Consider the following 24,290-nt stretch of genomic DNA (forward strand, 5'->3'; position numbering starts at 1 on the left):
AATGAATGAATGAATGAATGAATGAATGAATGAATGAATGAATGAATGAATGAATGAATGAATGAATGAATGAATGAATGAATGAATGAATGAATGAATGAATGAATGAATGAATGAATGAATGAATGAATGAATGAATGAATGAATGAATGAATGAATGAATGAATGAATGAATTTAATTTTTTTTTTTTTATATTACTTTGCCATAAAGCAGGCCTGCCATCTCATCTTTTCACCATCTATGTTCATCTGACTGGCGCATGATAAATGGCTCTTTACTGAATAATGCCAATCACAGTTTTTTTTTTTCTTTCCTTTTTTGATCATGCGACACTTCATGGATGATTCATGAGCAAATTGAATAAGTGCATTTGTCTTGTCATAAAACAGAATAAGGCTCCAGAATCCAACGCATAGTCAGTGCAATTTGCTTTCCTTTAAATTAAACTTGCTGGCTTTTAAATGCATTTGACAGTGATTTAGAAGAAACAAAGATCTGTGTTTTTACTTGTCATACTTTGGTGACACTGCAGTCATATTTTTCTTGGCTGAGTCTCGTGTATTTACGATTGCCAAAGCCTCCGGCTCGACTTCTCCACTTACCTTTTCATGGTTACCATGGCAATGGTTACCGATGGAGACCAGGAGTCCAGGGAGCTCGAGAGCGCGGCTGCAGGGAAAGCAAGATTATTGGATGATGGAAGGTTAGTTAGGAATATTGCTGCACTTTTTACTTTAAAGGCTTTTCTGAAGCGCTGAAGGTCTGAAAGTGACCGGACAAACAGCTCCTGAAGCCAGTGTTCATTTTGTTTATCATTAATACAAGCTAAAGACTTTGTTAAACAGATTAAACATAAGCACTCTTTACTAGTGTTGTATCTTCAGCTGAACAATCAGTATGTTGTTAAACAACAGTACAATCCACTAAACACGTTATACTTCAGTCTCTCACAGCCACGTTTTCATTCCTGTCAAAAATGAAGTATGCAACATGACCGGCTCTGAATCAATCTTATTTCACACCAAAATCAGAATGAATGAATGAATATGATGTTTTGCACATTTTGGAGCTTAAAATTTGTGGTGACTATGGACTTTTGTTGTGTGGAAAAGAGCTTTAAATATCTTTAAATATCCACTTTTGTATGAGGGTGAGTAAATGATGAAAGACTTTATACTTTTTTTTTAGTTTTTATAGTCTATAGCTTCATTGTTTTATGATTGGAGAGTAATAATCACTGCAGTGTTCAGCAGATGCAAAAAACATTTTGCAATTTGCATAAAGAACATGAAGCCTAATTTTGGAAATAATACAACAATAAACATCAAATACTATGCTATTTGTTGAGACTGGTGTGGTGCAATTACAGTATTTACAAACCATGTCTGTGTTAAGTTCATAGTTCTTGGTAACTTTTGCATGATTTGTGCAATATTACCAGAAACTGACTAATCATATCCACTGTATCTATACAATACCTTATATATGCAGTAAATTCAGTTTAAGATTTGTAAAAAAAAAAAAAAAAAATTGCATAGAATATGAAAAATAAATATTCAAATAATGTTATATTATGGCTGAAAAAAAAATAGTAGAATGTTGTAAGAAACGATCTGTAACCTTTAAGTAATGAAAACTGGACAGAAGTGAAGAGAATGACACTTTCCAGGTACAAATGGCCAAGCTAAAAATGAGGTGGATAGGATAGGATATAGGCTCGTTACCACATTAATGATATTCATTTTTGCTCATATATGCTGCAGTAAAGCATCAATCGCCCCTCCTCTTGTTGTCTGGTTTCTGTAATTTATTTTCATAGGCAGCACACAGGCAATCCTGCCCCAGTGCTCCGCCACAGATTAAAATGTGACAAAAATGAACGGCAGCCACATTGATCATGCGGACAGAAATGTCAGCTGGGGGAGTCGGACACACAATCGGGTGTTCCAGCGGGAGATTGATGCACAAGGCCATTGTGTGTCACTCTGAAGAATACACTCATCTGCTCTAGTTTTGTGTTTTTTTCCCAGGTGTTCATTGCTGGCTAAGCGTTTGTCTTTTGCTCTGTTTAAGATTTGAAAGAGAATGCCAAGAGGGCAGCTGTCTCTCTGAACAAAAATGAATGAAGCACATTGATTCTGAAATATTCACCACAGTAGAGCAGGTGTTGTGGCTTATGCAGTATTTATGAAATATTTTCCCCTGTTCATAACAGTTTTCATTGTCAGTGGTTTGCAGTGTGGTAGTACTCCACCAGACAAGACTCCTGAGCTCTGAGTCCAGTCTCATGTATGATATACTCCATGTTTGCATGACACTGACATGAAAACAGGCTTCATTCACCCCCAAAGGAAAGTGAATACACTTTCTGAATTGATCAGACCCTCTCCAGGTCTCTGTCTTGACTTGGACTCGACCCTCTTCCTTCTTCTTATTCTTCTCTTTTTTTTTTTTCAACACAGCCATTTTTTTTTTTAACACATATATAAATGCAACCCTCTACATTGCGAGTAAATCACTCGCATATGCGACTAATCTTACTCTGGGCGACTAAATGATATCTAACGTTAGCCATTGGCTAATAAATTCTTAGATTTTACACGCCAGTATGTGTGTGAGGCGTTCAACACAGATTTTCACTCGATAAACACGCTGACTGAACGCTTGAGAGTTTCGCTCTCCGTCAAGCGATCTGTACTATTTGGATGCGCTCAATGGATCATGTCATGTACTCAATGGATGCGCAGTATGTAGCACGCAGCGCACCTGTATTTGACGTACCGTAAACTAGTGTGAAGGCGCATGACTCGCCGTCGCTTTACTGATAGCGCTGTGTTTCTCACACATGCAAAGAGAGAGAACGAGAGTCTTGCATACCACGCTGAATCGACGCGCTACATGTAAACCATATTCTTTGTTGTATTTTCCTGTCAAAATAACAGAGTTCATTTAGAATTATTCAGCTTTTAAGAACAAGCAGAAGATATGCCGGTTTCTCGTTTAAATTAAGTAAATAAGTAAGTAATAGATACTTTAATGTAGAAAAAAAAACACATTAGTGAATTAAAATATGTCAAAATGCACACTCTCTATAGAACCCAACTAGACTTATTCATCGTTTGGAAAATAAATAAATAAATAAATAAACATGCTAATCATAGATGGAATCATAGACTATGATATGGTATACATTTATTTGTTTGTTTGTTTGTTTATTCATTGATTTATTGATTGATTAATTAATTTGTTAGTTCATTCTTTTGTTTGTTTTATGTCTTTCTTTGTATATCTTATATGCAAAAGTGTATAAACCACAGTCTGCTCACTGTCTGATGCATACTGCTCCCAAAATTTGAATGACTTGACAAAATAACAAGATCCAGTCAGATTGCCAGACTGCAATGCAATTTCGAATTGGGAATTAAGTATACATGCATACATACATACATACATACATACATACATGCATGCATATTATTTATTTATGGATTTTTTATTTTTATTATTATTTTATTCTGTCTACTTGGGAACGACATTTGAAAGGTCTTGAAAGAAAGATCTAAACAATGGATTTGCCCAAGTATGCCAGACTTGTGACTTCAGATCTTCAGAGATTTGTGTTGAGACATTAAGTAGCAAGTAAACTAGACATCCATTTCGCAGTTCTTTGCTAGAATAAGGTGTAATGTGGACCAGACTTTATGCCGCAAGTCAATTGTCTGGCTTTGTGAGAAACTGCAAAAGGTGGCATTTTCCAAAGAACCAAGTAAAATGTAACTGTTGCCTTGCACGTAATTGACACATGCAAAGTAAATATTTTTAGAACGGTGTTCCTAACCTTCCATCCGGTTAAAGGAATTCAGCATTATATCTGCTCATTAACATAGTTGCACCTCCTCGCTCTCAGAGGATTCTGACGAGCTCTGCAGATATTCATAGCGTCCCGCTAATGACTTTTCTGAAGATTGTCTCGCGTCTTAATTACTTTGCTTTACCTGCTAGACAAGTTCCTTAATCCCCTTTACATAACTCTGACTCCAGAAGATTAGCCAAAATAAGTTCCATATCTAATTAACCCTAATGCTCCCCTTAGTGGTTTTCAACTCCCATTCTTGCTTTGCATCCAAGACCCTATAAAGCCCCTTCTGAATTGTTTCCTGTTGCCATATCGATTCATTCAAATTGAGCAACTTAAATGCCTGGAGATGCTGTGCAGATTATGCGGGAGACTCTTGTTACCCCCTAAAACTCTAATGACGGCAGACGTGAGAACCAATGTGCATTAATGACTGTGGTGTCAACCGACAACATCTGTGCACTCTTAGAGCTCTTAGCTGCTGGGAATCTCTAGACACCAGAGCCAATTCAGAGCCATTAGCCCTGCTTTATCAGAGCGTCTCTTGACCGGAGTGGGTGGGTTTTCCAGGCTTCCATAATGTTCACTGTAGGATTGGAAGAGGGGGTGATGTTAAAAAGGAAAGGGAATATTTGCTCTCAAGGTCGGAAATGTAAATTGAATAGAATAATGACTGACTGAGAGCTATGATGCAAGTGCAGTCCATTATTTTGAGCAACCATGGCATAGATAGATCTAGTGACTTTTCCACCTCCTAGTGAGTACTGTTCTTAAAATTGACTAACAACAAATATTCATTGGAAAGATGTGCCTAAGGTGTCATTTCTGCAAAATGATATTATGTTGCACATTTTGCAACATTTTCTAAGTGAAATGTTCAGTGAGTGGCGCAAAAAGCACTTTCAGGTTTACATGAAACAAATGAACGTGAATGTAGAAATGTTTTATTACATTGGTTTGTGTACATATCATAGCAGTTTGGAAGCAAAATGTCCAGTGAGTGTTGTGTTTGAAAATAAAGCACTACCTACACTAAACCTAACCGATAGTGTTAACAAAAATAAAAATGAGATAACCACATTTGCTGAAGCAGCCGTGCCATTTTAGCTTGCTGCTTCAAGTCTTTGAACAATTTTGTTGTGACTCATGTTTCACAGCACTCGTACATGAGCGCTTCACATCATGAGTGCAACGCTGTACCAGGTGCGATACCGAGCAAGTTTACTATGTCAGAAAAGCCATACATATGGAGCTGGTTATGTAATGCAAATGTCAAAATGTACACTCTAAAAAATGCTGGGTTAAAAAGGGACAAACCCAGCTATTGGGTTGTTTTGACCCAGCGGTTGAGTTCAAAACATCCCAACCGCTGGGTCAAAACAACCCAATAGCTGGGTTTGTCCCTTTTTAACCCAGCATTTTTTAGAGTGTATTAGTTTACAAAACATGCACTATGGTAAGTCTGTTTAAATCAATAATCTGCAACTGTAATCGTAATTTGTGTGAAAATGAACAAACATGTTGGAGTTTTAATGCCGCTAGTATTAATTTCAGCTGAAAACTGCAGTGATTTGTATGCATTGGCCTGTCTTTTGGAGTTTTGCAAAAATGTAGGTAGAGGCACATTTTCCAATAAGCCTATGCTGTCTGCGAGTCCACAGATGTTTGTCTTGAGACATTTGCCCTTGTCTGTTGTTGTTTAACTGTAACTTGGATTTGAAGAAACATTGATGTAAGGTGAAAAAGAGAAAAAAAAATTTTTGGGGACTCTTGTCCAAGTCCTTATTTAACCCTCTCTAGGGTATACTTACAAATTCTCACTGAAGAAGGAACTGCAAACATGAGCTTTGGTTTAGTGATAATATATGTTTTACACTTTCCTCTGTGTGACTTGAAATCCTGTAAGACTGACTAAGCATTTGTGGCAGAACATTTTTTTTTCCATGGGATGTCCAACAGCTGTTGTACTGTAGATGCCTGAGCCTGGCAGAGTTTTTTTGAGATGAGGACTTTGGCGATGGTTGTAGCCTTCAGACGAGAGCCCAGCACACCGACTTCTGGGGAAATGCTGAGAGAATTTTCTCCTAGGGTGTCATGTTTCTTGACAGTGAATGTTTAGCCAGAAGCATTCGCAGGCATTTAAAGTCAAGAAGGAATCATTTTCCCCCAGCCATTTGGACTGATATTGTTACTAGGAGAGAAACATGCTGTTGAAATGCAGTTAAATCTGTCAGGATGTCAGAAGATAGTTGTGTCAGTCATGGCTTGTGATTGACCAAATGACGAGCACACAGTAATTTTACTGAAGGTTAAAATTAAGACTCTTTTAGGTCATATTTCACCATGCCGATCCCAACATTAGCTGCTTTTTGCCATGGGCCGCCTGACTAAACAAATTGGGAGGCGGATTGACCTCTTGCGTTATTGCCACTCATAACGGCCCTGGCGTAGTAATTACAGTCCATCTCAAAATGTCAGCGAGAAGTGCAGAGCTCAGCAAGGCTTTACTCCTGCAACTGTTAACTATTCCTCTCTCTTACAAGCGCTTATTTAAAGAAATGTGCCACAAGGTGTGAGTGAGTGGATTGCGACTTCACCCACCAGTGCTAATTTACCACTGTAATGAGCATGCAGTGATGCATGATTATCAGCCAATTATATGTGGTTACCATGCAAACAGGGTGCATCATGGGACATCATTAAAGACAGAAAAAAAACAGCATCACAGAAAGAGAGCTGTTTTCCAAATGGCAGCCATTACCGTAACACCGGCCCGTTTGTTTCCGATTTCCATGAATATTAAAAGCATCTCTGTTCTTATGCCTGGAGTGTCATCTGGCATGACAAATTGAGATTGCATTTCCAGTCAAAAATAAATGATGATTACCATCAGATGAAGTTCTTGGAGTGTGAGTAAGAATTAATTTAATTGTTCAGATTTATCCGAGCTCCCTTAACAAACTGAGAGGGCGTTTTAGATTGGGCATCTCTATGATTGAAGAGACAAATGATCGATGACCAATGATCAGCCACATTCCCACCAGAATTCAGTGTAGCACCCATCTTTTAATGTTTATGCAATCTCATGCCTGCATTCAGCTTTTACATCAGTTTTGTTTTGGTCTAGCACATACTTAAGCTATTACGATAACAAGCTGTGTTTAATTGTAGTTGGTGCTAATTAAAAAATTTGGACACATTAAGAAGTCATTAGAATGGTGTGCACTCGCATGAGATGAAGACTGAACTCACATGAACGCACATGAGATGTGGTCTGAAGCCAAAATATCGTTGGCTCATCATAACGTGGAAAGATTTGATAGCAGAAAAAATCCTAAGTAGTGATGCCTAATTTGCTGCTTCTTCATTGTATGGGAAAAGTCACTAGTATTAGTGTAATTTACATTGTTGATCATACTGATCCACGTTGATAGCAGTGCAGTGTCTAACACCATTATGGTATCGTATCTAAAGTGCACAAAGAATAGTGATGCTAATGATATCTACAGGACTACTAAATTCCCCATTAACTGATCAACAAAATGTGACATAATCGTGGTACATCCAGAAATGCAGGACCCTTTGACTATTTGTCATCCAGAATACCCGGAAATCGCTGTGCGCTATCATGGTGACCCATGATATTAAATTACTGCAGAGTATCTCCATATATCCCAAAGTTGATTGTTCCTTTTTTAATTTCAAATGTGTTGTTACCATAAACTTGCCTGTATTAAGGCTAAGGGAATTAAATCACTTCATTAACTATGAACTTGATTCTGCAAGTAGTGAGCTTGAGCCTTTAACGCTCTTTAGATTTCCCTCCCTTTGTCCACTGTGTGTAATGAGGTCACGTCTGTTGGACTGATGTCCGTGTCTCTGGGGTGCTGTGCGCTCCGGACGACTCACACAAACTCTTTACTAATACCCGGCCGTAAGTCCAAGGGGCAGCCAAATTGCTGGACAAATCTGCCCTTTGTGCAATGTCAGAGCCAAGAGGAACAGACAGACAGAAAGAGAGAGCGAGGCGTGGAGGGGAGGGTGGACAGATCGACTGGACATATTGTGCTCTGTGTGTGTTGGGAGGGGGTGGACGCACAGCCTGAGTCAGTATCAAAGGCCACAGTAACACCCGTGTGGAAGGTTCTTACTCAATTTTCTCAGGCTAAATGTAATCAGGTCAGTGGAACGAACTGGAATCCAGAATCATTTTTTCATATGAGTTCAAGGTTTAATTTAAAATTTCATATCAAGCCGGATAAAGGGGATTGCAATCGAGATCAGGTTTGATTATGAACAATAATGCTGCATCAGATATGGACCTCTCAAACAGTTTAAAGAAAGACCATGTGAGTTTTGGTACAGAGCTGTTTTTATTCTGGTCTTTGAAGGCCGTAATTGGACAAAACTTAGTATGAGTATCACTGGGGTTCTCTCCTCACTCTCTCCCTTCAGATCTGTCAGTCTAAAAGCCGATGTCTCTTTCAAAACCCAAGGAAAAACAGCCTCTATAGTCAAATAAAAGTCTCCCCTGAGAGGGAATGAAAAAGAGAGGAAAGACAGCGATAGCAGGCATGGTATCTGACTCTCTGATCCACACTAGGACTGAAGTGGAAGGAGGCAGCTGGCACAACACATGGCACTTAAACATCATACTGTGCGAAGAGACGGCAGCACACAGCTCTCGGCGCAGGCATCCACTCCGACTCTAATAAGCCCGCTCGCATGTCAGAGCCGCCCAGAGATCCCTGTGGGTAACAGAACTTCCCATCTACCCACATCCCAACACCCCAGGAGTCCCAGACTGAACAGATGCTGGAGCGTCTGCATGTATCTTTCTGTCCTTAGCTCTGTTCCAAAACCTAGGCAGCTGCTTTCTGTTGCAGTAACCTTATCAAAATGGAACTTCATCCTTGCTGGACAAAAAAAAAAATGCAGGTCTTGGCTGGTTATAGCTAGCCTCCCTGACTGATCAGCTCACAAGCATCCAAAAAAGACAGATTTGCTTCGAATTGACTTTTACAGGGAGGAAAGTTGTCTTTTGAAATGCTCTAAATAGACAGCAAATCCCTTCACGCAATGCACACAGGAGACTCAAGCATAGTCCCTTTCAAGGAAAGTCAGTCCGCTCGTATTCGCAATGCCTCTGGCCATCTATTTTGGGCATGCAAGACAAACTCCTCTCTATTTGAATAGGGGAATACCGCAATCTCAAATCTGCCTTTCAAACTCAAATTTAAATAACATATTTCAAATCAGCAATAAAATCGAACATGCACTGTTGATTAAATATCGTCGCTTACAATTGAATAGTCTCAGCCTCAGACGTCATGCCCACGGACCGTTTGCTGAACGTCTGATGCATACGGCACACAAAAGTGGAAACACTTCAGGAGTTTCGAAGTCATCATCGGATTGGTTGAATTATACAGGATTTCCAGGAGACGTGTGTGTCGCGTTCTTTAACGTTCCGCCTGGAAACAAAGATGCCCTGACGCCAAACCCCCTCACCAAAGATGAAAGCCGTGGTGTTTACAACTGTGACTGTGATGAGCGCTTATCAGGATCAACTAAACGCTGGATTTTCAAAAGTATGTGAAATATTTCAAGTTCGCGGCATAGAATCTTTAAAATACGTCTGAGAGTTTTACACACCGGTCTGTTATTGTGGCGACATTTCCACACCCCGAAACGTGACGCTGAACGAAACGAACTGTGATTGGGTGGGCTTGGGCCAATGAAAGCTGCCATGGATTCCAGACCTTCAGCCGTCAGTCTGAAGGTCTGGCTACGCGAGACTAACAATTGAATAACCTCACTTTTCATGTTGTTCCTGCCAGTGTGCATGTGCTGTTGCAATCACAAGTCTCAGGTTTCCATTGAATCTAGAGCACATTAAAGCAGCTGCAATGATGCAATGACTACCAAATAGCTCTTTTATTTAGAAGGCAAGACTTTTATTACTAGACCCGATATATTTTGCATTGCAGTTTGTACCATTCATAGAAAAACAAGTGAACTCTCTTGAGTATTTTACAGACTTTGATTTCAAGAGAGTTTGGTATTAGCATGTTGCTAAACTGACACCGCAATATTTTAATAGGCACAACAAAATTAGGTTTAAAGAGACTTTTTTTTAAAATAAAAGTTTGTTGCAGTGCATTCTGGGATAGCCCTCTGCTTAAAGTAGGCAATGCTACCTTTGAATTTGGTCAAAAGAATCATGGTGCACGCTGTTTGGATAAACTTTACTTGATTTTGAACCTTACTCGTGTGTGTGTGCGTCGTATTATAAGCTTACAAGATGTGTCCTTTTACTTATGCGGCCTGTGTTTTGTATGCCTGTGTCTGTGTACGTTCCATGTGATTTTTGCCAGAGAGATAAATGTCATCTGTGTCTCTGATGTTGACGTCGACTTTGCCAGCTCTGGGAGTTGTTTTCCTGGGCGCAGATGGTGGGAACAGAGTGAAGCAGGTGCTGGGTGAGGTTCGTCTGTGTTGTGTTGTTTTTTATCCCAGAGTTTGTCCTAAAGGCATGGCTTCCTCTGCTGTGATCACCTGGCGAACAGATGACGGGGATGATTTTCACTGGCCGGCCGTCCATGTTGCTGGAGGTGTGATTTACTTCATCTGCCCTACTGTGAGGCAATTTACTCTGGTAAATGTCTCATCATTAGAATGTAACGAGAACTAGATTTAGGGAATGTTGCTTGCTGCTGCCACAAGGCTAATGTGTCTAAATGGTTTTCAGCATGTCTTTATATGTTTGCTAATTTGTTTTGAATTATTATTTTGTTGCTCCTCTGGGTGGTTGCTAGACTGTTGTAAAGAGGTTTTTGAGCAATATTTTTCACCTTCATTACTCACCAGGTGGAAATTGTTTTATACACCTGACTTGTGGCTAGGTTTAAAATGATGTTTTAGAAGATATAGTGCATTTGAACCTCGTAAGATGTTGATATTAAAATAAATTGCCTACTTTCTGTTTATGTTCTGTTGTTTTTCATCTGAGTTCTCCTAAGACTGTACTTTGATTGTTTTGAGCTGCAGGTTGTGTATTGTGCATCTAATGGAACGCCTTCAAAGATTATTACTAATATGCCAGATGGTCTCAGAAGTCTGTCATGCATTATGGTTTTGTTTATTCTTCGTTATCTTTTCAACAAAATATTACTGGATGCCTGGAGACCTCTTGTTGCCTGGCCAGATGTTTGCTTGGGTGATGGCACGTTTGGCACATGAAATTAAAAACAAAAACAAATTAAAAACATATAATAATAATAATAATAATTAAAAACTGTGTACTGATGTTTGAATATATTCATCTCCCTTGATATAAGTACTGTGGTGGTAGTAGCATGCTGCAGTTATGGTAATACCATGGTTCTTAATGATTACCATATGTCATGGTCTTTCATAGTAGTACAATATACTTCATAGAATAAAAAAAATAAAAAAAATAAAAATGGTGTTAACATTGTACAGTGCCCAAAAGACATCTAATTTGATCTGCGATATTATGCAATACAGTTGCTCATTTTGAAATGTTCTGCCTTTATCCATAACATTAAAAATAATAATAATAATAATACAATAAAAAGTAAGTAAAAGTGTATAAACCATTTTTTTTTCCTGTGCAGCTTGACTCTTTTATCTATTGAAGTGATTCAGTTTCCATTCATAACATTTGCTAACCGGCCCCATTGTTTTCAAGCTTAAGACAACAGACAGTGTGCACAGAGAATCCCAGGAGTGTTTGAAAGTTTAAAGAATGGCTTAGCCTTTCTCATTTTTCTGCATTTTACTTTGAGGGAAGTTTACTTTCAGTGGCTGAGCTCCAGCTGGAGATCAATGAACACATTTGGTCGGGGCTGCATTGTTCCCATCGAAAATGCCCATCTACAGTGCTATGATTTATGGACAGCCGGCAGTGCATGAGCTGTAATTTGAGAGGGGTTTGTTTTTCCTCATGAAGATGGAATTTTAAAATTCTGAGATTAATAACACCACTCTAGTCATTTATATAGTACTGCAGGGAAAAATAGAGAGGGAAGGAACAGAAGGTACAGACCACAAATTTTAGTTTTTTGATGTCATGTGCGATAGCTGCGATAGCTGTGTGTGTGTGTGTGCTCAGAGGTATTTAGTCATTGATGTCACTTCCTGCATTAATTGTGAGAGTTTAATGAATATGTGAGAGTTCAAAAATACCAGGTTGGTCCAGCTATTAACAACATGGATTCTAGAGATAGGCTAAGTTGATTTGGCCATGAATGCACCATGTATGACATTGGAAAAGATCAACATCCTTGTTTGGGATGTCGAATCCTACTACTAGAAGGTCACTATCTTCCCTAATCCTAATCCAAATACACTTGAACTAGCAATCAAGGTCTACATGATTACTAGAAACTTACAGACAAGTTTGTTTGGGTGGCTTGGAGCTAAACTCTGCAGGACATTGGCCCACCAGGAGCAGGCTTGGACAACCCTGTTCTTGTTGGTCCTAGTACAGGGGTGCCCAAACCACACCTGTATGGAAATTCCCAGCACTCATCAATACCTTGTTAACCTGGTTCAGGTGTGTTTAATTAGGGTTGGACCTAAACATTGCAGGACATTGACCCTTCATGAACAGGAATGGACTCCCCTGCCCCAGTAGAACAGGGGTGTCCAATCCTTCTCCTGGAGGGCCAACATACTGCAGATTTTAGCTCCAACCAACTCCAACACACTTGCCTTGAAGTTTCTAGTGAGTCTAAAACCCTTAAATAGCTGGTTCTGGTTTGTTTAATTAGAGTTGAAGCTAAACTCTGCAGGATAGTGGCCCTCCGGGAACGGGATTGGACATCCCTGTAGTAGAATATGAATAATCTATTTACTAAACATGTTTAGTTTTAGTCTAAGGCTTGGATTGTCCTGGGCATAAGACTTCAACAACATTCATGTCAAACCTATGAATTTAGAGTTGACTAATGGCTAGGGTTTGGTTTGAATCAGGGTTAGAACAGCAGTGTTTTTGCAGGACCAAAAAAAAAGGAGCAGCTCCTTCATGGCAAAATCCTGGTGACCACTCTACTGCAGAGTTTAGCTCCAGTCCTATTAAAACACACCTGAACCAGCAAATCAAGACCTTCAGAATTACTATGCTGCGTTCCACTCAACTTTTAGACACGCACTCGTGAACTTCCCTAAGAACTTCCCCTCGGGGGAATCCCCACTGCCATTTTGAAGTGTGTTCCACTTCATGAAGTGAACGAGGGAAGTTTATATGGACAGACCCTCGACCCCTCGATTTTGACCGAGGGAGTGAGTCTGCTTCATATGCACACTTCAGGCCACTCCACAGACCACAATGCAACACAATTATAACGTAATCGCAGATCGTGTTTAATTTATCCCCACCCCAAACAACATTTATAAACATTTATAACAGCCCAAACATACCTATATACATATAGAATGCTGTACCAAACAAATTTGTAAGGGGAAAATGTAAACAATAAACCAACTCTATAGCAGATTCTAAGTGATCAAGGGCTTAGGACATTCCAGTTCAGCCCATTCCAAGGGTTCCGCCAGTAGTGGGCACTTGTGCAATGTAATCGATGACGTACATCCGAGTAAACGAGACGGAGGGAAGTTTGCAAGTGAAGGGCATAAACAAACTGACTGGAACGCAGTCCTAGAAACTTCCTGGCAAGTGTGTTGGGGCAGGTTGGAGCTAAACTGTGCAGGACTTTGGTCCTCTAGGAGCAGGATTAGACTCCCCTGTCCTACAGCCTCCAGAAATGCTTCCGTTATTTTTTTGATGGGTGTCTCCTCATGGAGTCTTGAGCAGATAGTAAATGGCTGTAATTTCAGGATAGTTCATGGTGGGGAAAATCTTTGAATGTTCTTTCTTTTGGAATTCTGACATTTCTCTCTTGTCCTTTCTCTTCCAGGGTGGTCTGATTGCTCTTCTGTTAGTTATCCTACTCTTCACGCTGGTACTCTATACCCGTCAGCGCTGGTGCAGGCGTCGTCGTGCCCCTCAGAAGAGTGCCAGCACCGAGGCCACGCATGAGATTCACTACATCCCCTCTATTCTTTTGGGCCCTCCGCAGAGCAGGGACAGCTTCCGTGGGCCCAGACCCCTCCAGCACAGCTCTGTCATTGGTATGCCCATCCGCGAGACCCCCATCCTCGACGACTGCGACTGTGAAGAGGACGAGCAGCCCGGACATCTGCTAGATGGGAAAGCACATCTAGAAGATGACTTGTGCAGCCAGGGCACCCACAGTGTGGACAGTCTGGGGAAAGGCATGGGAGAGGCCAACCATAAACACAGTCTGGATAACAGAGGTGAGAGCTCCAGCATTACTGTCACTGTCTGTTCTCTATTAGATCCAACAGATATATTTTGAGAATATATGCGGATGGTTGAGATGTTTGGATCTGATCCCCTAGACATTTTAATTGTTTGTTGGTCTGTCTCTGAGTTTGAGTGGGAGAAAAGTCAAGTTTTATCTTCCATTACGTCCATTACGTCCATCCAGCATGATTTGCCAAGTACAGGTTTCTGGAACAACATTAAGATTTTAGGGTTAGGTTTAGGAATTGGGGTTGGGAGTAGCTGAGTTAGGGACTTTGCCAGTTTTCTTGATTTTAAAGCTATGACTGTGTTCCAGGGCAAAATATCATGCTCATGGTTATGCTGTGAGTTGTTCCATCCCTTCCTCATCATCACAGCTGAAGTTTGCTTTTAATCCTTGAAGCCACACGCAGACATCAGAAACCGAGTTAACCAATAACCGTAAGCAATGCTTGTCTCAAAACAGTCCGGTGCACTTTAAATCAACATTTATATTATCTTCAGAGTGCTGGTAAAGTGTTTTCTCTATTGTTACAGCATGCTAATGATAGCTGTGATGGGATTTTATTTTATTTCTACCATCTCTTTCAAGTGACACTGATGTGGCACATTTGAGCATATCTGGGGGTTTGATGTGAAGTCTTTGAAGTTTTTGATGTGAAGTTAGTTTTAATTATAGCCATTGACCTGAATTCATTGAAAGACATAGACTGAGAGAACCAGGCGAGAGAGAGAGAGAGAGCCATTGACTCTTAGTTGATGAGTTGGTTAGATCTCCGTCCCAGGAGAGAACAGTCAAGGCCAAAGTGTCCGATTACAAGACGTATATTCAACATAGACTTAACAAGTACAGTCTTTGGTTTTGAATAGTACTTTCCAAATCTATTGTTCATTCATTAGTTCATTCATTTGAGAATAGATGAATATTGTTCTATCCATCCCTTCTCTGTGTTCGATAAGTATAGAAAGCCACGTTTAATAGTCAGCCTGCAGTGATATTTTTTTATGGTAAAGAAATCATTAATTTATTACTGTAAAACAAAACATTATTTATCTTGTTTATAAATTTATCTGCTTCCGAGAATTGTACCCAGTTTGATTTGTCAATAACAGAGACATATGAGTTGTTTAACAACATAGATTAAATGTGTTTTGCAATTTATCTAGTCAAGTTGTCAATACTGTTGTAATGCACTGCGATTCATAACAGAGAGCTCTCAGAGTCATTGGGGGGGGGACCTGTAAACTGAGGACTGAGGCATGATTAAAGCTGTTCATGGTGCTTGAATCATCAAATTTGGCCTCAAGTATAGATCACAAATGGTAGAAAGGTCACATTGATGAACATTAGGGTAACGCCTTCAACTCTACATTGGTTTCGTTTAAGTACGAAATGAGATTTTCTTTTGAATTTTAAACAGTTAAATGTTAAATATTCTCCATTTATCAATGGGTGACCCCGGTGACTGCTGAATTAATCAATCGCAAGATAGAAGAGATAAAGAAATATGATGATGTGATATTTGAGGAGAGTCTAAAAATGTGTTCTTCTGTTTCTGTTTAACCCTGAACAGTAGCTAGTAAATCGCCACAATGAAGTCAATTAATTCGTTATCACAACTTTCGGATTGAATGAATGAATGAATGAACGAACGAGTAAGTAAGCAAGTAAGTAAATGAATGTATTATTTTAGTGTCATGTCTGTTACCCTAAGAGGTTTTTATCTTTGTTGCCAATACTGTGCTGTTGTTCGTAGAAAGGCCATTATTGATTAACCTTAATTATATTATTTTGATTAACCACCTGTATTTATATGGTGGTTATCCATTTATTGTGAGGTACAAAACAGATTTTAATTGTTAAAATTTTTTATTATATTATCATAATACTCAATATCCAATACACAGGTGACTTATTATAATTCCTGAAACATTGTGAATTTCTGGCAGCCAAAGCTGGCAGTTTTTCACTGTAAATAGAACAGGATTTGTCTTACAGTGTTTGTTGTTCTGTGCGTGTCTCTAATTGCCCACTGATGCATCTGGATTTGAGTGGAGGACGATCATTGTATTTGTATACTTATATTAAAGCATAGTCTATAACGTAATGTTTTGGATAAGATCTGTTGTTTACTTTAAGTGTGCGGCACAATTTAATTGGCTCTTGCAGTCTGGAGCCTGTGGCGCTTATATTGGCGCGTGTCTGTGGATGAAGGATGAGGATCCATCTGAGTGATGTTGACAAACAGAAGGAGGTAGAGGCTGAATAAATAATGAAGCACATTTTCTTGGCGTCAAGCCCGCACTTGCTCCAGGACTTCCGTATCGGAACCAGCTCTCCGGCATTCATAATTATTTCAATTAATTCATTATACAGGTGGGGACCTTCCGTGCAAATATGTCCTTAAATCTGGAAAAATAAACCAGATCAACAAATCACAAGGGAGCAGTTTCCTTATGCTTTTTAATTCTTTTTTTTTTCATTTGTGATGAAGGGCATAGTAATTTGCCCTCTGTAAAGGATCCTCTAATTTCTTACAGCACGTAAATACTAAAAATGTTGAACAAAATGTGTTTAATTATATTGACAGAGTAATTCAAATCTTAAAAATAGATTTATTGAATAGAAGTAATGAAATCACTTAAGTGTACTCATTCATGACTGATTCTTAAAACACTTAAGTTCACTTTTTAATATCAAATAAAAGTTTTACTTTGAGATACATACGTTTTAAATAAACTTTTACACATTTTTTACACAAGACTTACACACATTTTGAAGTGCTAACTAACATACTAAAGCAAATGTAAAGTACTTGATTATAATTTTAACTGTAATGTGTTATTCAATATTACAGTTAACATTTTAAATGTTTTTAAACTTCATCATACACAACAAACAGATTCCAATAGAAATGAAAGTATATTTTAGTTTACCATAAATGCTTGTCAGTTCATTCAGCAGTGCACTTTAATCATATTTCAAAGACAGTATAATTGTGAAATTACATATTAAGATGTATTTAAGTTAGTGCTGTCAAATCGATTAATCACATCCAAAATAAAACTTTGTTTACATAGTGCATGTGTATGTACTGTGTATATAGATATACACACATACAGGTATTTATTTAAGAATAATATGTAATTTATATTTTTATATAATATAAATCATATATGAAAATGAATATATATCCTTGTAAATATTTCTTAAATATATACATGTATGAGTGTGTATTTATACATATAAATATACACAGTGCACGCACATATACTGTGTAAACACAAACTTGTATTGTGGAAGCGATTAATCACGATTAATCGATTTGACAGCACTAATTAAAGTCCTACAAATAGCACTTTATAGTTCAGTTAATTGCATTTCAGTTATAACTCATTTTCATTTAATCACAGTGTCCGAAAACATTACATTTATTTCACACCTAAGTATATTATTTTGGTAAGTGTACTTAAAAGTATGCAAAAGTGAACTTATTTTTCACAAGGGATCATAAAACTGATAAATGGCTAAAAGCTTTCCGCACTTTCAGATATTTAGATTTTAATATATGAACGCAGATTTTTTTTTTTTTATGATTATTAGTGGTGTTTACCAAGACATGCATTACTATCAATATTGCTTGTCTATAACCCTAAGTATTACATTTTAGCATGGAGCCCTTCTGTGTATTTTGCAACACTGTCCTGTACCCAGTGAGTTTTACATTTTCTTCACAAAATATAAGTCTGATCTTTTCTGTAATAATAAAATAAAGGGGTGGTCTTTTGAGTTTGCTGGTCCCTCATGAGAGTGACAATATTTCTGCTTTCATAAAGCCGTGCTTCAGTTAATCACTGCACATGAATTATTGTCCACTGAACAATAAATGGAGAAGCTGCACTAGTGTAATGCGGTCAGCTCAGTCAGAGAGGGGCTTCTCTCTGCGGACAGAGGGGAGTCATTCTGCTTTTCACAGCAACACTTCTGCATAATTGATTATGTGGGATATGAGTCTGTCGAGGGAGCTTGATCCCGGAATAATCGAGCCTCACTGTCAGTCATTTCACGACTGGAGAGGACTGGAGAGGTAGCCGTGACTCTGATTGTCGCTTACGGCTGCATTCATACATTTTCAATTTATTCATATACACTTTAACGTAATTTCTGTGGCCAATAAACTGGATTGCTTTGGATTGTAAACACTTCAGGGACCAGTTTTAAGAAAAATGACCCAAAGGTGAGTGAAATAAAAACAAATAATAGAGAAAATATAGGAGCTGTGTGATGGGAAAATATAATTATATTTGCTCTGCTCCAAAACCTGAGCGCTGGTCATTCACTCTCCCCCACCGACAATCACTGTCGGTACCGAGACTTAAACCCGCGACCTTTGGGTTACAAGACTGACTTTCTAACCATTAGGCCACGACTGCCTAATGGTTAGAAAATAACCTCTATTCCATTAATAATAAAAATAATAATAATAATAATTTCAACAATAATAATAATAATAATAATAATAAAAAATACAGCTGAATAAATGACAGCTGTCGTCTTGTTCTTCTGCTCGGCTCTTTGGTCTGTGGGCAGACGGCCGGTCTGTTAAATAAAGTGTTCCTGAATGCTGTGATGGGTCGTCAACCTCTCACTGCGCATGAGGCAAAGACCACAATTACAATCAAATCATATTTACTGTTCATCAGAGAGAGAGAGAGAGAGAGCAGTGCTGACAACAGTGAGATGAGGATGTGGTCAGTGTGTGTGTGTGTGTGTGTGTGTGTGTGCGCTTTGCCTGAAAAACAACGACTAAACGAATGCATGTGGATCTTGAAAATGTTGTGCATTGTGAAAATCACAAAGTTCACATCTGTGAAGCAAACTCTAACTCTAACATTATTAAAAACCAGATAACTCTGAATGAACATTATGTTAACATTACTGGAAAAACTGTTTGTTCATAACCTTGCCCGAACTTTAGCCAAAGTTCTGAAAACAGTACAATGCTTTTTATTTTTAATTTTTTTCTAAAATGTTGTACAATGTCCAATTTCCTTGTTGTGATTATAAAGCTATTTAAAGGTTACAACATTTTCTTACAACATTCTACTGACATTATTTTACTCATAATATAATGTTATTTGAATGTTATTGTTAATTTTCAGAGAATATTAAAACGTCCAGTTGTTGTGAGTATAACTTTATTTATAGGTTGCAAAAACATTTTTATAGAACACTGTAATAACTTCATTATACTAAGCTTCATTACTTGACCATGTATTTGTAATATTCTAAGAACTTTAAAATGTGCAGTTTTCACCCAAAATATAACATTATTTGACCATTTATTTTTAATATTTTATAAATGTTAAAAGTGTTCTTCTCGTGATTGGAATGTTATTTAAAGTTTATAAAAATAAAAAAAAATGTTTCTTAGAATGTATATCAAACATATCAAATATTTGAATAAGTCCCATTTCTTCTCGTGATTGGAATGTTATTTAAAGTTTATAAAAAAAAAAAAATGTTTCTTAGAATGTATATCAAACATATCAAATATTTGAATAAGTCCCATAAACATTACTTTAAGAACATTTTGTCCTAACATTTATATAACTTAAAAAAAAAAACATTAGTGCAAGTTGTGAGAATGTTCCCTGTTAGCTGGGTTTCTGTATATCTGACTGTGTTTCTTTCTTGAGATGTACTTTGTATATATTTGTGGGCATTTCTGTTGAAAATCTACTCTCTGCCTTTAGCTTGTTTCATACGGGACCTTGAACTTCCTGTATGGATCAGAACTCTGCCTGGGGTCTTTAATACAGAGTCGCCCTGCTCTAAATCCTCTGAGACTGGCGACACGGGCAGGGGGGCGCCGCTGGGCGGATCCGATAGCAGATGTCCTGCGTGGAAATACTAGCCTTGTTTCAGGGTTCAGTAGCGGTTCGCAGTGACAACATCAGATATGTGTTAACCGCTGTGAGAAGGGACCAGCGGAGAGGAGAGCTGATATGAGACCTCGAGGTTTTCTGAGAAGAGGTGATGGCCTTTGCTCTACCCCTCATTCTGGTCAGACCGGTTCTCATGTCCTCTGTGTTCGCGTGTGTGTTTTGCTGTGTTGTTCTGCAGGTAGGGCTGTTAGGGGCTTTGTAAGCTCAGGGTGTCAAACACAAAAACACACCTCAGTTTTATTAGATAGAGACAGCAAGGGATCTCTCTCTCTTTCACACACACACACACACACACCGGCAAACACAGATACACGTATGAACACTGTTTCTCAGATATGCGGTTTAACCATACATGCAGAACAAATTATTTGTGATTTTTTTTTTCTTGTTTTCCAGTAAAAATTATTTATCTGATAAGTAAAAATATGTAAAATATGACTTATTTTATAAAGAATAAATATTAAATATAAATGTGTTTTGTGTCACTGGCAGGTTTTTCTTACAGTTATGTTAAGCATATATGTGAAAAATACTCGGCAAAAAAAAAATCTGAAAATTTTTTTTTGTGACAAATCGAAATTTAGAGATAAATTGAAATGATGGCATAACGGCAAATTATGAGAGAAGATGTCATAGCTTTGGCAAAAAGTTGAAATTATGAGATAAAAGGTCAGTTATGACAAAACATCAAAATTCTGAGATAAAAAGTCAGTTATGAAAAAAGTCAGAATTATGAGATAAAAATTGTGTCATGACAAAAACTCAAAATTATGAGTGATACGACATAGTTATGGCTTAAGTGGAAATTATGAAATAATTACTTTATGATTTATAAAATATATATATTTTTTTGGATTGCTGTATTCAGACAAATTATTTCTTCTCTTAGATCTAATGACTTTTCACTCACATGTCTCTCATGTGGAGTCCAAACCCCAACGCAATTGCTTACAGGCCTTGGGTCGTTTGTGTGTGTGTGTGTGTGTATGTGCGTGCGTGTGTGTGTTTCCTCAGTGCCATTCCACTCTCAGACCCAAGTTTCCATCTTTCTATGTACACACACAACTGCAGCCATGTGGAGAAGCACAAATCTGAAGGATTCTGCACTGTTGTGCTGGCATCACTGTAAACTATTAGTGTGTTTCACTTCTTGCCACTCTAATGGGTGAGAGCCTTATGGCAGGCCGGGACTTGTGTGAATAGACATTTGCAAGAGAATATAATATGAAAACAAAAAAAACGAGTGTCTATTCAGTTATCACCACTGGTCCATTGATGCAGGCTTGAGCAATCACGAAACATGGATGGAACATCTTTGACCAGACTATTTATCGTCTATGTTTATATGTTTTATATGTTTAAAGACTACTATATATTTTTCCAGTAGCATATCTGAATGGCCTTAAAACAGGACACAACTATTTTAGAATGACAATTGCATGTATAAGACACAGAATTAACCTTGAATAAAGTTCGCTTACACCATTAGCAAATTGTTCTTTGCTTGATTGTAAAGTAACTTTTGCTTTGTAAACAATATTTAGTAAGGTTAATTTTTAAAGCAAGAATAAAACTTGCCTGCAGAGTCATTAAAGTAAACTTTCTTCAAGACAAAAAATATATATATATATTGATTTATGTATGTATGTATTTATTTCACTCAGGTCTGCTGCCTGACTCAGTCCTTATGGAACCTCTAGTCCCTTCATAATGGACAGCAAACCAATTTTTATCTTTATTCCAAAATGCGTTCATTTATCTGACATATGGACTCGTGAATGAAAATGGCTTTGCAGATATGTATAGGTGGGTGTAATCGATCAGCATGACTATACATGTGTTTAAGTTCTAGGTTTAATTGAAGACGTGGTTTAGGTTGAGAACCAGTAGAGCAAAACAAAATTGGACATTTTCTTCAAATGTGTGTAGTGCCTGCTTGTTTTATCATCCAACATACATACATTGTAATTCTGATTGCTTAAAAAAACTAGTAGCTTCAAGACACGTGATTTGACGTGCAAAGTTTGTTCTTTTCTGTTTGAAGCCAGTTTTCAAAGTAAAATAGTTGAGAAATGTAAATGTGCAGAGGATATGAAGTATAAAAATAAAAGCTCATTATGTGTAAGAGGTTTTTTATTACAGCTTGTAGATCTTTGCTTCACCACCAGCTATTTGATTCACGGGGAGCAGATGTGCTAAAACGCTACAAAACTGCAGGGCCATGCATACGCTTGAGAAATCTGCCCGCATTTTCTGGCCAAAATGGGCAATTTTTCAAACCTTTATGAAATACACAGGCTTTGGCTTAAAGTATGACAGACATAAAGTATGAACTCGCACGCAGATTTCTCTTTATAAATCTGTGAAGTCCAGCAGAGAGGAGTGTTGAGTATGTGTTAGATCTGTATGTGTAAGTGTTGGCAGTCGGGCTGCGTGATGTGACAAAAAAAAATGTATAGCTTATATAGACCTGACAGCTGTTGTGGGCAAGGAGATTCAAAATGTTTATTACAAGACATATAATAAAAGTCTATAATCAAGGCATTTTTTTCCCACCTTGATATGACATTGAATGAACATATAATATTTTATTATTGTCATTTATGCATCAATTTGACAAAACATTAAATGTACAGTCTACTTTGTGCAGCATACAAAGTTTAAGGTCGGCAAGTTGTGTTGATGAAACTCTAGATGGTGCATTCTGACGGGGTGTTAACATAACTGATGATATTTAGAGAGTTAAACGACTTGGCGCAAGCTGATTGGTTCATGCTGCATATGCAGCCAATGAGCTTACTGCCTTGCAGTGTAGCAGATCTGTTCTGCCAAGACCAAATACATTAACATTGTCATATCCATCACCATGCTAAAATGTTCCGAGAGTTGTCATGATTGAAATTGATTTATATGTGAAAATAGTGTAAAATGTAATTTATTGGTGTAATCAAAGCTGAATTTCCAGCATCATTACTCCAGTCTTCAGTGTCACATGATCACTCAGAAATCATTCTAATAGGCTGAATATGCAATGTTGAAAACATTTTTTTTTTTTCACTCGGGAGCAACAGCACAGAAATCTTTTGTAAGATTCTAAATGTTTTTACTGTCACTTTTGATCAATTTAATGCATCTTTGTTGAATATGCAGGCGAGCGTTTGCATGTTTTTTTGGCTCTGTTTAAGTGTGTGGACTCCTCTGTCGCAGTGCTCGTGTCTCGCTTGTGTTTGCTGCAGACAGATTATCCGTCCACAGACAGTCACTTTAGAAATAAATTCTTTCCGCTGTGGCTCTGCTGCGTAGCTGGAAGTCAGAAGCCGCTGACAGCCGCCTTTAAATGACACAGATGAATGGAAGGGTTTTACATGGAAGATGCAACACAGATATACTCTCACAACATTATCCTGCTCGCTCTCCCACTTTAAATATGATACACACACAGAGCATCAATCCTCCTCCAGCTCTTTATCAATTACCTGTGACGACTTCCTTCCCACATGCGCTCTCTGCTCTGAATATATCTGCAGGCTGCTCTCGCTCACAACTTCTCCAGGTTCAAATTATTATTAGTCCGGTGTGTGTCGCCTGTTGCCGGGCAGCTGTGGAACAGTTAAAGCGAAGGGTAAGCAGTCACATCCTTTAATTTACCCATGCCATTTTCACCAATAGAAAGTTCTTAAGTGCTGAGAAGGATTGTTCCACTCAAAGCTGCTGTGTGTCATAAACGGTGCAAATTAAGCCATTCAGAAATGTTATTTGATTTTTGCAATTCCATGATTCTAATGGTTTATTAACCTTCAAGTTGTTCCAAACCTGTGAGAGTTTATTTCTTCTGTTGAAGATTGAAGTTCTGAGGAATGTTGGTTAAAAAAAAAAAAAAAAAAAAATGTGGTCCTCGTTGACTTCTATAGGAAGGATGAAAATACCATGGAAGCCAATGGAGACCAGAAACTATTTGGTTACCAACATTCTTCAAAATATAATCGTCTGTGTTCAGCAGAAGAAAGAAATTCATACAGATTTGGAACAACTTGAGGATGAGCAAATAATGACAGAATTCTTCTAGAGCATGTTCTTGACTTCTGTACTTCTTATTAAAGGGGTCATATGATGCTGCTAAAAATAACATT

At 38.0% G+C, this 24,290-nt stretch overlaps 1 protein-coding gene across 1 annotated transcript in view; it reads left to right on the plus strand.

The window, feature by feature from the left end:
• The window catches only part of LOC107741301 (astrotactin-2-like), a 151,132-nt gene extending 131,003 nt beyond the window's left edge, over positions 1–20,129 (plus strand). The window contains exons 3-4 of the mRNA XM_016554031.1: positions 13,802–14,201; positions 19,969–20,129. Coding sequence (XP_016409517.1) covers positions 13,802–14,201; positions 19,969–20,129 — 561 coding nt within the window. The remainder of the gene's footprint in view (positions 1–13,801; positions 14,202–19,968) is intronic.
• The last annotated feature ends 4,161 nt before the right edge of the window (positions 20,130–24,290 follow it).

This window comes from Sinocyclocheilus rhinocerous, unplaced genomic scaffold (genome assembly GCF_001515625.1).
Source record: "Sinocyclocheilus rhinocerous isolate Xijiao unplaced genomic scaffold, SAMN03320098_v1.1 scaffold2446, whole genome shotgun sequence".
Lineage (NCBI taxonomy): Eukaryota > Metazoa > Chordata > Actinopteri > Cypriniformes > Cyprinidae > Sinocyclocheilus > Sinocyclocheilus rhinocerous.